Source organism: Gymnodraco acuticeps, unplaced genomic scaffold (assembly GCF_902827175.1).
Source record: "Gymnodraco acuticeps unplaced genomic scaffold, fGymAcu1.1, whole genome shotgun sequence".
Taxonomy (NCBI): domain Eukaryota; kingdom Metazoa; phylum Chordata; class Actinopteri; order Perciformes; family Bathydraconidae; genus Gymnodraco; species Gymnodraco acuticeps.
The window spans coordinates 101,488-116,287 of record NW_022990915.1 but is presented as its reverse complement, the minus strand read 5'-3'; the positions used below and the strand labels follow the sequence as shown (position 1 = coordinate 116,287).

Sequence of the window (14,800 nt, the reverse complement as noted above, 5' to 3'; positions counted from 1 at the left end):
TCACGTTAAGCAGTGTGTTACAGAGCTGTGTTTACCTTGTTTTTCTCGTGGGCAGTGAACGCCTCCCTCCTCTGGCTCTCCTCCAGCAGGTCTGAGAGCTGCTGCTGAAGATTCTCCACGTCTGAAAGGTTCTGGGAGTTTTTCTCCGACAGGTTCCCGTTCTGCTCCTCCAGCTGCCGGCTCTGGGAACGCAGCTCCGAAATCTGCAGGGGGGGAAATACATAGAGGGTTAATTAACAGACTTAACATGCTATATTATAAAGTCCCCCTGCAGGTGGTTAAAGTCCTGCATTGGGGTTACAGATGGGGTCCAAAACTAAATTTATATGCTACACAAATACGGCCAGGATCCGTTGAATTTTCGGAATATTGGGTTGCAGATTAACATTTTCCAAAGGGGGGTTCGTTTAGCATTAAACACTTAAGATACAAAGAAAGTAGAAAGAAAGTGAAAAATATTTCTGCTAAACAGTTAGAAATGATTGAGAGTCAGAGCTAAACATTTCAGATGCGTGTATCTCACACTGCACAGTCACTTTAATTCATGTACCTTTGTTATTCATGTTTTATTATCTTCTTTAAATGCCATTTTATAATATGTTTTTCTGTATGCTCTTAATGTCTTTCATTTTTGTAAAGCACTTTGAATTGCCTTGTGTTGAAAGGTGCTATATAAATAAACTTGCCTTCCCTTAGATCAGTGCTTCTCAAAGTGTGGTCCGTGAGTATATTGGTACAATTTCACATTTTAAATAAATTAATAAATTAAAGCTTTCCGCACTCTCGCGGGAATATCTCCGCAATGGAGCGAGCTTAAGTTTCACTTTCGATTGTATGGTATAGCCCAGCACAACACCTTCATCACACATGTTGCCACTTGTTTGTACCATTTTCAGGCGATTTGTAATCTGGTTAGGTGGTCCGCGAGTGTTTTTTTATTGGTTAAGTGGTCCTTGGTATGAACAAGTTTGAGAAACACTGCCTTAGATGCATAAGTGGGTCTTTTTTGACCCGGCGGTGAGGTGGTTTTCTTGAAGTATCTTTGTAATTTTTTTATCATTTCATATTCCAGCTATTCCTCAAAAAACATGTTTTGGATATCATACCGTTCAAATTTAAAATTTACATTTTAAGAAATTGTAGTTTTTGTATTACTACCCCAAGCTTCCATAAGTGGGTCAAAAATGACTCGCATGCATTTTCTATTTTGCTTTTTTCAAAATGTAATTTTTGTTTCTAAAATTATAAATAGTGTAAAGTTAAATATAAAATATTTCTAGTGTGAACCAAAATATAATACAAAATATTATAGAAGTGATTTTTCTTAACCAACATGACAAAAATGGCATAAAAACACATTATTCTAATACGGGTCCTTTTTGACCCACTTATGGAAGAGGTCCCTAGGGTCCAGTCACTCGGGCATCTAAGAGTTATTATTATTATTATTAAAAGGTCAGTATTGAGATCTAATCATTTTTTGCGATAACTGAAATGCATTTGTTGATTTTTTTTGTCTTTTCTTGAACTTTAAAATGTAATTCAACCGACTAAAATGAAATAACAAATAAATACAAATATATAAATACATTTAGTACAAATTAATAGTCAAATAAAAAAAGTTTAAAAAATCTAAATACATTTAGTAAATAATATACAAATAAATATATTGTTTACAGTATTTTTTTTAACTTTAAAATGTAATTCAAAAGAAAATCTAAATAAATAAAAATAGTGAAAAATCTGAAAAGAAATAAGAAATAAACATATAAATTAGAGTATGTATAAAAAAGTCCAATAATATACAATCTTAATATTTATTTAAAATGTAGACAAATTATTTATTCAAGTTATTCCAATTAAGAACATTTTTGATAATTTGTATTCATTCTTCATGCAAACTCTTGTTTTGATCATTTTCATACCCGTCTCTGGAAAGCCTCCGCTGCAGTTTGAGCTTCAGTCTTCCCTTTGTTTAAGTGCTCCATTGTTTGTCTAAAATCAAACATGAGAAGAAAGTGTAATTTCACAACGATGCAAACGGGTAAATATCAAATATGAGTTCAAACGAAAATGTTGCTTCTTACTTTAACTCTTCCTGGACTTCTTTTAAATCCTCGTCCTTCAGCGCAGCGATCTTCTGACGCAGGACCCCGTTTTCCTCAGAGAGGCGACCGGCTTCAGATCTACAGACGCACACAAATATGTTACAACACAAGAAACTAAAGCTCACCCATAACTGTAACAGAGAAAACATTTAAAACTCAGTTGTATGACATTACTGGATATTCATTTAAATTAGTGACCGACCGATTAACTCCATTTTGAGATGATGGATGATTATTTATGCAACTTGCACATTTTTATAGTCTCTCAGAAACCAGGAGATGCTGATTATTGCCGTTGTTAAATTGCATTAAAACTAAAAATGTTATTCTTACAATTTTAGTTTCTTCAAAATCTCTGGACTTGTGCTCGGCAACATGTCCAAAATATTCTTTCCTGATATTGCCAACTTTTATATCTGGATAGCTTTGTTTTCTGTATTCAATAGAGCGCCACAGTGACGCGTCCTAAAACCCGGAAGTAAGTAGCATTTTACCTCTTCCGGTTCCTTCGACAAAAAGCAATGCAATTTCTCCATAGGATTTTGGCTGGAACTAAGGTCTGTGGTTGAGACACATTGAAGAGACGGATCACGTTTTGTTCTACCACATTAAATCCATCAGCAGTGACCCCACTGGTGATTTCTGAAGAGTTGACGTGTCTGAAAAACGATGGTTGTTAACAAGTGGCTGAATAGGACTACAGAAGTTGTCAAGGTCGTTTTACGTCATTACACCGAACACGTAAACACTTCTCTAAGTTAGTTTCTGTTCTGCTTGAGAGCAAGTACCTGCCTCCTGCTAACTGTTAAAACAAACGCTTCAACTTGAACCATTTAGAATCTGTATGTTTGAATATGGATCTTAAGTTGGCGTGACGTTGAAGCAGCGACCCTGCTGTAGTTCGTTTATAGCATAACGTTAGCATTTTGCTTCTGGCGACTAGATTTATGATTAGAACATTATAAAAGTAGGATAGACATGTGGAGATTATCCGGCTGAACAAAACGTGATCCGTCTCTTCAATGTGTTTCAACCACAGACCTGATTTCCAGCTATTTTCCAAAATCCTATGGAGAAACTGCATTGGTGTTTGACGAAGGAACCGGAAGGAGTTTACTTCCGGGTTTTAGGACGCGTCACTGTGGCACTCTGGGAAATTGAACATGTTACATTTCATCAGATGCAAAAACAACAACAATATATAAGCATTATTATATTTTGAATATCGGCAACGAGTATCGAGAAACGTTATCAGTCGACCACTCATTTAAAAGCCTACGATTCTACGATTCACAAACATTCACACACTTGCATTGGTTTTGCAAGTCCTCTGGTGACCTACAGGGATAACAGATGCACAAATGGTCAACATCTGCAGGACTTAGGAGCCTAATCACAGCAAGGTGCTTGGGAACGGAAGGAGAAGCGCTTTTAAAATCGGAACGGACGGGAAACGAGGAGCCACAGCGGGACGGGACGGGGTCCTACTGTTCTATTTATCTCCGTGTTACCTATGAGCCTGAGTGGATTTATTTAACGTCAGCGACCTGTCCTGCAGATCTGTGATGGCTCTGCGGAGTTTGCTGTTGCGCATCTCAAACTCCTCACAGCTGTCCTGCAGATCGTCCTCTGAGGAACCCTCCTCCTCCTCCTCCTCCTGCTGCTTCTCAAACTCACAGAAAAACTGGGATAAACTCTCTTTCTCCTGGAAATCACTGTCACTTTCCAGACGACTCCACACTCTCTTCTCAAGCTCTGCATTCTGCTGCTTCAGTTTGCCGTTCTCACACATGCAATCGTCAAATTGAATCTGCAGGAGTGTCATCTTGAAGGCCTTCGTCTCCAGCGCCTTCACGTGCTCCATTAACAGCAACACCTTCACTTTCAGGCCGTAGGTTTCCTCCAACACCTGGTGGCCGTTTTTGACTTTCTCTGAGTTATAAAGCAGGAGATTCTCCAGTAGTTCTGTCTTCTGCTGCAGCAGGAACACCTTGTCCTGCAGCAAGGTGTTCTCCTCCGTCACGGTGCTGTACAAAGCTTGCAGTTTGAGGAGCGAACGATCCTTGACCTCTGCACAATCAGCGTCTGAATCATGTGCGCAGTCGTCCGGTGGTTCAGTGGTTACATGTTCCCAGTCTGACTCATCTGGTAGATAGTGAACCTCAGCGTCCTGCAGTTCGTCAGGGTCCTGCAGTTCGTCAGCGTCCTGCAGTTCGTCAGCGTCCTGCAGTTCGTCAGCGTCCTGCAGTTCGTCAGCGTCCTGCAGTTCGTCAACGTCCTGCAGTTCGTCAGCGTCCTGCAGTTCGTCAACGTCCTGCAGTTCGTCAACGTCCTGCAGTTCGTCAACGTCCCGCAGTTCGTCAACGTCCCGCAGTTCGTCAACGTCCTGCAGTTCGTCCGTCTCCTCCGACTCGACCACAGTCTCATGCTTCAGCTCCTCTCCTTCATGAGAAAGGATTTCAGAGACATCTTGAGGTTTGTTCTCCTCGTCACATGGTGCTCCTACTTTCTCACAATCTTCACCCCCAAACGCCTTCAGGGACGAGACCTGTTCACACGACATCTCTCGGGGAACAGCTTCCTCTTCGGATTCGACATCTGAATTATGTGGCGTATCTGGGCTTTCTGAGGATGTTAATTCAGGGTCTTCTTGTCCAATTTCTGCAGAACACCAACCCACTTTCTCAGAGTTTAAATCCTCTTGTCTGTAATCTTCAGAAGCAGCAACCTGATTTACTTCCGGCATGCTTTCAACTTCATTATCACTCTTTTCCTCAACATTTTCAGAATCTCTTTCGGCGTGAATATCTCCAGTCTCTCCCAGATTCTCCCGCAGCTCCTTCCTCTCCAGCTCAAAGTCTTCGGCCGCCTGTTTGAGCAGCGCCTCCAGCTCCTCAATCTTCCCCCTCAGATCGTCTCGCTCCATCAGCAGCTCGATCCTCTCCTCGATATGCCGCGCAGACATGGAGAGCGTCTCGTTGTGTTTCACCTCAAGCTCTGTCTGGATGTTTAAGAGCTCCTCCCTCTCGTGTTTGAAGTCCTGCACGGTTTGGTTCAGGAGGAACTCAGAATCCAGCGCCTTCTGCTCAGCGAGAGCGAGGAGCGAGTCCTTAGTTTCCAGACTTCCTTGGAGGCGGGTGTGGAGGTCGTTGAGTTGCTTACTCAGCGCTAACTCTTTAGTCTGAGCCTCACTTATTAAATAATCTAGCTCCTTTTGCAGCTGCTCGTTTTTCACCCCAAGTTCCTCCACTTCCCGTTTGTGAAGAAGCTCCATCTCTTCTCGTTCTTTATCCCACCTTTCTTTCTCTCGTTGCTCGTCCTCCTCCATCTTCCTCCTCTGCTCCTCAGCATTAACGAGGACCTCCTGGATCTTCTCCTCCCAGCAGAGCTCCTGCTCCCGCTGCTTATCAGAGAGGCTCTTCAGCTCCTCCTGGTTGCTCTGCTCCATTTTTAAAACGTCTGTCTGAAAACGCTCGGCGACAGATTCTTGATCGCCTGAGAAACGACTTTGCACTTCCTGCAGTCTCCTGTTGAAGCTCATCTCGATGTCCCTCCTGTGCGCGGTTAATGAGTGTCACAACATGTCTTATTAGCACAACAAGTTATAGAAAACTGAGGACTTTTTTAAAAGGATGTCACATATTATTTGGCCTAACATGGGTATTTTTCTTCTAGACTGCCATCGGTAAATACAATTCACAAATCATACATTTTTGCATTAATTTCGGCCCGGCTAAATATTGTGTTAGGGCTGCTCGATTATGGCAAAAATCATAATCTCGATTATTTTGGTCAATAATTGATATCATGATTATTAAAATCGATTATCCATTTACTTTGAAAACATCCATTTATTGAAAAAGAAAATGTGAACAGTATGTTTTTAACAGTTGATTACCCTGAACTTTAAGTATAATTCAACTGAAAAACCAATAAAAAAAATAATTAAAAAATAAAATAAATAATCGTTTTATTTCGATTATGTTATTTTCATAATCGTTGCAAGCCAAAATCGTAATTTCGATTAAAATACGATTAATTGAGCAGCCCTATATTGTGTTTGTTATTGAACAGTAACCAGCTGCTGAATTGGAAAAAAGATCACCCAACTCTAGTATAAGGTGCCATGTGCTATTGTGTGTTTTGAACATACATTTGAAATAAGTGTACACATATTTTGCCCTTTTTGCCAAATAATGCGCTTACTGCAACTTGAATATTGCACTAGTTCATGTTGCTATTAATTGTGGAACCCTAAAAAAAAGAATGCAAGTTAGGGAGAAGGCAATTCATATTTTAAGGTTCCTACATCTTAAGGCAAGTTAGATATAGGACTTTTGTTAAAGGGGACCCATCATGCAAAATGCCCTTTGTGATGTCTTGTATACCTAAACATGTGTCCCCGGTGTGTCAGAGAACTCACGCAGCGTCAGAAAATAAAACCCTCTCTCTTTTCCTCCGTACCCAAATCTCTAAAAACGGGGAACAACGGAGCTGATCCAGATTTGCGTCCGATATGACGTAATATCTGAAATGTCGACCCACGGCCCAATCAGAAACGTTGCTATCAGAAACAATGCCCGACTGTTTTGGACGTAATATGGTCGGTGTTTACATTAGCATCGCTAACACTCAGAGCTAACCTGTACTGGAGAGCATGTGTGTGAAGAAGCAGGAAGTAAAAAGGAACTCACCTTGTGGTATAACCGGCAAGAGAGAAAGCCTTTGAGCTCCAAACTGTTTCAGAGAGAATCTTTGATAATCCATGATATGGCGTTTCATCACGGCAGCATTTAGTTTAGACAGTAGCTGCCGGGTCCCGCATGAGCTCAGACCCCTCCTTTTTATTTTTTATTAAAGCTTTATCCCAAAATCAGCACTTTTGAAACAGGAAGTGAAATAGAGGGATATGAGGCATGGCTAGAATGGGTGATCTGTTTGGTATTTTGAGCAAAACACTTCATAGACATGTTTTTTATATATTTTTATATATCTGAGACCTATGCTATTGCCTACAAATAGCATGATAGGTGACCTTTAATACTAATCTACAAGACGTTTATGATGGAGGTAAATAATAAATAAAATATTTCTAGATTAAACAATAAAATACTTTTTTAAAAACTATTTTTCTTTTTTGTATTACTTTGAATATAATATACTTTAATATTGTTTTAATATTGTCTGCTTATCTGTATTATTGTGTTGCATTGTTGGAGAAGCCTGTGACCTAAGATTGTCAACGACATAATTAGCTATGTTAGTTTAACAATGAAGAACCTTGAACCTTGAATAATAAAAGCGTACTTCACATGTTTTAGATTTTTCACAATGTTGAAAATGATCTAAGGACATCATATGTTGCCATTCAAGTGTCTTTTAAGACTGTTTACAACTGGTATATCCACACGGTTAACTTTACAAGATACTTTAAAATGGATGCTATGAAAATGTCAATGATAAAAACAAACAAAGGCGACACTTTAATAAAAACCCTCACCTCTCCTGAGCGATGTCCTTCCTCAGCACCTCCATCTCCCCGCTGAGCGCCTCCCTCTCTGCAGCGTGCCTCAGTATCACCTCCTTCATCACCTGCTGCTGTTTCTCCTGCAGACGACTCCTCTGCTCCTCCAGCACCTCCTGCTGTTTCTCCTGCAGACGACTCCTCTGCTCCTCCAGCACCTCCTGCTGTTTCTCCTGCAGACGACTCCTCTCCTCCTCCATCACCTGCTGCTGTTTCTCCTGCAGACGACTCGTCTCCTCCTCCATCAGACCCTCCACCCTCCTCTCCTCCTCCTCCCTCTGGGTCTCCAGCTTCTCCCTCTCCTCCTCCATCCTCTCCTGCAGCATACCCTCATAGTCCTCCTCCAGCTGCAGCCTCTCCCTCTCCAGCTCCTCCCTCACCCTCGCCTCCCTCTGCTCACTCCTCCCCTGCAGCGTCAGCCTCTCCTGCAGCAGGGCCTCCTGGTGGAGCTCCTGCAGCGTCAGCCTCTCCTGCAGCTGGGCCTCCTGGTGGAGCTCCTGCAGCGTCAGCCTCTCCTGCAGCAGGGCCTCCTGGTGGAGCTCCTGCAGCCGGACTGTCTCCTCCTCCCAATGCATCCTGAGCTCAGCCTCCTTCTCCTGCTGCTCCCTCACCAGCCTCAACACCTCCTCCTCCAGCACCACCTGCAGGGACTCATTGCTCTGCTCCTCCAGCTGCACCTTCTCCTCTTCAAACGTCACCTTCACCTCCTCTAGTCGCACCTTCACCTCCTCTTTGTGTCTTTCTTGTAACGCCTCCTTCTCCTTCTCAAACTCCTCCTGCAGCCTCCTCGTCACCTCCTCTCGCTTGGCCTCAGAGAGCTGCACCTGCTCCTCCTCAAACCTCACCTTCGCCTCCTCTAATCTGACCTTCAGCTCTTCTGTATGTCTTTCTTGCAGCAGCTCCTTCTCATTTTCAAAGTCCTTTAGCCACCTCCTCTCCTCCCGTTGCTTCCTCCTCTCCTCCTCTAATCTGACGTCAGAAAGCTCCACCTGCTCCTCCTGCAGTTTCTTTATCTCCTCCTCCTGTTGCTTCCTCAGCTCCTCCACAGCGTCCTCGTCCATGTTGGTGTTGATCTGCTCCTCCAGGTCAGCAGCGTAGGAGTGTGCCTCCTGCAGCTGCTGCCTGAGCGCTGTGAGCTGCTCCTCCTGCAGGACGTCCATCTCCTCTTTCTCCTCGTTGAGCCTCCTCTGAAGGGTGGAGATCTCCTCCTCCAATCGGATCTGAAGCTCCTGTGTTTTCTTCTGGACGCCGAGCATCTCCTCCCTCAGAGCCTCCACCTCCTGCTGGTGCTGCAGTGCTAGAGACGCCGTCTGCTCCTCCTGCGCCTCCTTCTTCTTCACCAGCATCTCATCAAACTCATTCATCTGAGGGGAGAAAAACATTTTGACTTTTTTTTTCTGAATTTCAAATCTTAAACTAAAGGGCGGGACACATCTCTTTCAAAAATTCTGACTTTTTTCTCCGAATGTTTTTTTTTTAAGATCTTATTTTTTGGCAGACTTGGGCTTTGTTTTCTCACAATTCTTACATTTGTTCCAGAATTTTATTTTATTTTCAGAATCCTTACTTTCTCAGAATCTTGTATTTTTTCAGAATGTACATTTTTTTCTCAAAAATCTGATTTTTTCAGAATGTACAATTTTTTCCCTCAAAAATCCTGAATTTTTTTCTCAAAATGGAGATTTTTTTGTTGTTGTAGTTTTTAAATCAATAACACGCATACACATTTTTATAAATACATATTTTCTATACCTTGCACTCCAGCTGGCTCTGCAGCTCCTCGATCTCCTGCAGGTGTTGCTCCTTCAGGTGCTCCAACATCATCTCCGCCTCCAGGCTCATGCTGAACGGCTGCACCTCGTCCGCCCCGATACCTGCAGGAAATAACGTTATACATTGAAAGAAGCTCATACATTGTCATATGCACATAAGCTACAGTGTAGAAATGGCAATGAAATTCTTCGGACCTGAGCTCCTCCAACAATGCAACATATATAATAAAATACAAAATCCTCTAGGCCTGTGAAATGAGCTCTGCAGGGAGTGAGTGTCTCTGTGTGTGTGTGTGTGTGTGTGTGTGTGTGTGTGTGTAGTAATCACTCAAGACTGCATTCAACCACTGACCATTACCCCCACCCCCCTTTTCTGTTTGTCTCTTTATGTATTTTCTTCGTTTTTGTGTTATTCTCTGTCAAAGCGTCTTTGAGTTTTTAGAAAAGCGCTATATAAGTGTGATGTATTATTATTATTAGTACCAGGGTCAGACTCCATGCCGGGGCTCTTGCTCTCCAGCTCCTCAGAGAGCGTTTTGTGTCCAGGCTGAAGAACTCGTCCCACGCTGTGAAACTCCTGCAGCTCCATCTGCAACTCGTCGATACGATCCTGCAGCTCCTGCACACATGATATGATAAAAACATCACAACATTATCTCTGTCAACACTTCTGATTAGTCGGCATGTACAAATGAATATCAGAGTTATTTCTGACTGTATATCATTCATTTCCCATCATTCACTTTCATGCAACACTGTTGAATAACACATTTTGGGGAGGTATCATCAGTACCAAAAGTCGTGTCTCAGTCTCTGTTCTTCTTCTATTCAATTCATTTCAAAAGGGGCTTTATTGGCATGAAAGTTAAATGAAACTATGTTGCCAAAGCATCAAAATACAAATTAATTAACATACATTTCACATATTATTGATATATATACACACATACATACATACATACACACATATATATACACACATATATATATACACACACATATATATATATATACACACACATATATATATATATATATATACACACATATATGTATATATATATATACACATACATAGATACACACACACATATATATATATATATATACACACACACACATACATACATATACACATACAGTGTTACGGTTTCGATACCAAGTCAAGAATTGCGAATCCGATTGTTTTTCGATACTTTTCTTAAAAAAAGGGAAACAGTCTTAAATGTAATTATTGTGCTTTATTTCACACCAGAACCATAACACAAACTTTTAAACAATGAGAACAATAAATAAAATAAATGACAAGAATTTGTATTAAATACAATTAAGCATCATCTATAAACAACTTGTTTTTCGCTTCTGGCGTCTTTTTTGTCAACAAGCCGAGGCGCAGCGGCAGTTGCACTCCCACTTGCAGCCATGCTTCTCGCTTTCTCACATGCTCTGGCAGCTAGCACGTGCAAGAGTGCACGAGAGAGGGGAGGGACTTAGAGCGTGCACGAGAGGGGAGAGACTGCAGGCACGGCTGCAGTGCAGGGAGTGGAAGCAGAGCGCTGACCACACACGGCTCTTATTAAAACAGCGCTTTCTCACCGGAGTACTTTCCCCCGTCATTCTTACGGCCCGTCCACACAGCGGCGTGCGTTGAAGCTTCCAACGCTTCTGCCCATTCACTTTGAATGGGGTGACGTCACTTTTAGCCGAACTGCATTTTGGGAAGCGACGTGGAGCGTTGCTGGTGTGGCTGGCGTGGCTGGCGTTAAAAGTTGAGCAACGTTCAACTTTTGACGCCTCGACGGAGGCGTCAGCCAATGAAATCCCGTTTATGCAAATCTGTCCGTACAAGCGCTAGCCAATCAAACCGTGTGTATGCTGGGAGAGACTACGCAGGTCATTTCCTCATATTCAAAAAAATTGAGGGAAAATTCATTATAGCGGTAGAGAATCACCCGGTGCTCTATGATCAGTCTCTGTTCATCTACCGGGATACAAACCGGAGGAGCGAGGCATGGAGGGAGGAGGCAGAGACAGTGGGTGAAACTGGTAGGTTTTCGCTTGTTTGGGGATTTTATATCCAGTTTACTTCGTTTTAACATTGCTATTGCTTTGTATGTCGGGGGCGGGAGATTCATGTGATTGGTTGTTGGTCGCGTTGCTCGCAAAAAATCCCCAAGCTTCAGATACGCCCACCTCCAAGCGTCAACGCACGCTGCTGTGTGGACGCTCCGTTAAGGCCCTGACACACCAAGCAGTCACCAGAGGACTCGCCGACGCCGACGTCGGCTGTTGCGTCGCGGTGTTCTCCTGCGTCTTGGCCATGTGTCGCACGGGAACACACCGCAAAGACTTCAGTGCGTGAGTGGCAATAACTCTCCTTACCAGCAGGCGGCGGTAGTGTGTATTCGTCATTAAAAATAGGCAACAACCGGAAGACAGAGAAGAAGAACAGACTGCGTGATATAAACAACAACAAATAGGGTGTGCAAACTGCAGCCTGGTTATGATCCACTGCTGTCTGCCCGCCTTTGGTGCTCCACAACAACCCGAAGGGGCAAGTCTCCTGTACCGGGTGTACTGGGTTCGCAGAGAATCCCACTTCTTCCTCAGCTCTTTCTCTGAAGCACACAAATAAACGATGTAAGCATTGTGGCTAGTTAGCATGTCCAATTCATATCTATATGCAGTGCCAAACTGCACAGCTAGCAACAAGATAACAACAAAACACAAGGTTGAAATAACAAATTACATTTCACGTTAACGTCACTGTACGCTGGCAAACAATAAAAAGCCAACAATATCTGCTAAAGAGCTCAATTGATGAAAAAGATAATCTTACCCGAGAAACCAAGTTGCGTTTCAATCTCTCGCCAGAGTCCGGTTTTCACTACTCGGTTCGAGTACCTTTTCTCTGTGATGTCGTACAGAGCTGGCCTCTCCTGGATCAATGTGATGAGCAGGTCTTCGTTTGCGTCATTCCAGATCGCCATGATGAGATGGAAATGAATATCAGTCTGTATGTGCCTTCTTAAATCGTTTGTTTACGTCCCTCACTTCCGTTTCGCTTCTCATGCACTGATTCGCTAGCTGAACAGCCAATCAGAGTGATTGTTTGGTCCGACTGCCAGACCCGATGCATGGCCGATTCAACATGTTGAATCGGCCATGCATCGGGTCTGGCAGTCCAAATAAGGCGTGTCACGGTCGACGGTGCGGGACACACCAAATTGAGTTTGGGCGACAGGACACGCTTCGTCTCCCGACTTACGAAAACAGCCGAAATCGGCCTGGTGTGTCAGGGCCTTTAAAGTACCGATACTAATGAAACGGAGGAATCGTAACGTTTTTAACGGCAGGGTATCGCGGTACCTTTCAATTATCGGTACATCGTGCAACACTAATACACACACTTCAACACGTGTGTGTGTGTGTGTGTGTGTGTGTGTGTGTGTGTGTTTGTGTTTCTTTGGGTGCGTGATCGTGTGTGTGTGTGTCAAGAGTTCCCGTTAGAATATTTCTTCGCCGGTCAACATGTCCGTTAAAGTTTAAATCTTCTGGACAAAATGAGAAAAGTGCCGGTCAAAGGTCTTCTTTGTTATTTATTGTGCTTTAAAACAAATTGATATGATTCGATATTAAACAAACTAATTATAGGCCTAGTAGATTAACTACATTATTCAAAAGTGTACAGTAATTTATAATAACACTGGAATAATAAACGGAGCGCTCTCCCTCTCCTGTCAGCCCGTCAGTATCATGCAGCTCGCGGATCAGTAATGAGTGACCCGACAGTAAAACTAAACATATCTATAACTAGTTCAGGTAGTTTGAGAGGTCATTAAAATAGCTAGGCTACGTGTGATATTCTAACCTGGTGTGTGTTTTGTCCGCTCACGCTGCATGTGATCATGCAGAGCTGCGTGTCGACTCGTCAGCAGCAGCTGATCTCTCTCTCCCATCAGATTAGACTTCACTCGCGTTTATGTCCATATCGATCAGATCCAGCTAGTTCTAGCTAATGATATGACTACCTGCTTATTAAAAGACACCTAAACAATAAGCATCGCTATGCAACCGGGTGAGGCCGCAAAGTATAGCGCAGCATTATGCATTTGTTTACATGCCCACCGGAACCCCGAGGCATTACCAACAGATCAACGCACAATCAACCCATACAGGACATCTCTTTCTCCACATTACGTGTTAGACATTAGAATTGACTATTCTTGTCTGTCACATACTCTTCTTGTCTGTCACATAAATGGAGCAAGTTGCGCAACTGATGTGGTATTGCGCTAAACGGAAATTATTTTGAACGGACACTTTGACCGGAGAGATTTAGATTTGCCGGTCTTCAGCATATTTTACCGGTCGTAGTCCGGTAATTACCGGCTAACGGGAACTCTGGTGTGTGTGTGTGTCTCATTCACAGTCCCCCAGGTTGTGGCATGTGTATACATATTGGGCAGCAAGATGTGCCTTGTCTCCTTCTCCTAGGAGTATTTTCAGCCTTGAGAGGTCATTAACCTCCTTGAAACCTGGGATTACAGAGTTCAACTTGTTACAGTAAATGTCCCTTATGTCTTTGAATGTTTGGCACTTTAGGAGGAAGTACATCTCTGTCTCAGTCTCACCTGTCATACAGTGACCACATATGCTGTTTTCTTTTGGTTGCCAGGATCTTTTGTGTCTTCCTGTTGCCTGGTTGTGGTCACTGAGCCTGTGCTTGGTTAGGATCTGCCTCTGCTTTCTATCTCTGACAGTAGAGAGATATTCAGCCAGCTCATAATCTCTGTTTAGAGCCAGGTAACATTCTAATCTACTTTGGCTTTTAGTTTCTTCTTTATAATGTTGTAAATAGTTGTCTTTACATTGTGTTATAATGGGTTTTGACTGTGATTGGTGTCTTCTATCTGTATCTTTTTACATAAAAAAGCCCCAGCATAAAATGTCCATGCAGTTGAAAAAGGTGGACGTTGTTAGAGATGTAGACACTGTGTAGTTACCCTATAGTGAGCTCCGTAGCTGCTGTGTAATTCTTTGATTCGTTCCTCTTGGAGTAAGAAGTCTGCGCTGCCGGGGTCCAAGTCTCCAAACTGAAGAAGACAAAATCATTTACACGTTATTAGTTTGTTTGCACATGAACCATAAAATAAAAAGAAGACACAAACAAAAGCAAGCAGAAAAAAGGCACAAACCAAATTAGACTGTTTTGGAATTGTAGACCCATTGAACTGTCTATTATACCTTTTCTTTCCTCATGTTTTCCAGGTTAGTCTGCAGTTTAGTGTTCTGACTCTGAGCCGCCACCAGGTGGTCGGTGCTGTCCAGCAGCTCCATTTCAAGGCGTCTGTTTTCCTGTAATAATAAGAGACATTAGACATTCTGTGTGGAGA

The 14,800-nt window shown here is 42.7% G+C and overlaps 1 protein-coding gene across 12 annotated transcripts in view; it reads right to left on the bottom strand.

The window, feature by feature from the left end:
* The window catches only part of nin (ninein (GSK3B interacting protein)), a 49,449-nt gene that overhangs the window by 9,419 nt on the left and 25,230 nt on the right, over positions 1-14,800 (bottom strand). For 8 of the 12 annotated variants that reach the window (XR_004570777.1, XM_034233949.1, XM_034233950.1 and 5 more), the window contains exons 12-20: positions 14,652-14,762; positions 14,411-14,500; positions 9,888-10,023; positions 9,385-9,506; positions 7,609-8,996; positions 5,405-5,662; positions 2,088-2,186; positions 1,926-1,995; positions 36-203 (exon numbers count right to left, since the gene is read on the bottom strand). Coding sequence is in view for 9 of the 12 variants with exons in the window: in XM_034233949.1 (XP_034089840.1) it covers positions 36-203; positions 1,926-1,995; positions 2,088-2,186; positions 5,405-5,662; positions 7,609-8,996; positions 9,385-9,506; positions 9,888-10,023; positions 14,411-14,500; positions 14,652-14,762 (2,442 nt within the window). In the remaining 3 variants the exon portion in view is untranslated. Of the gene's footprint in view, positions 1-34; positions 204-1,925; positions 1,996-2,087; positions 2,187-3,785; positions 5,663-7,608; positions 8,997-9,384; positions 9,507-9,887; positions 10,024-14,410; positions 14,501-14,651; positions 14,763-14,800 lie in introns of those variants that run through there. The other 4 variants (XR_004570775.1, XR_004570774.1, XM_034233953.1 and 1 more) reach the window with 2 other exon arrangements.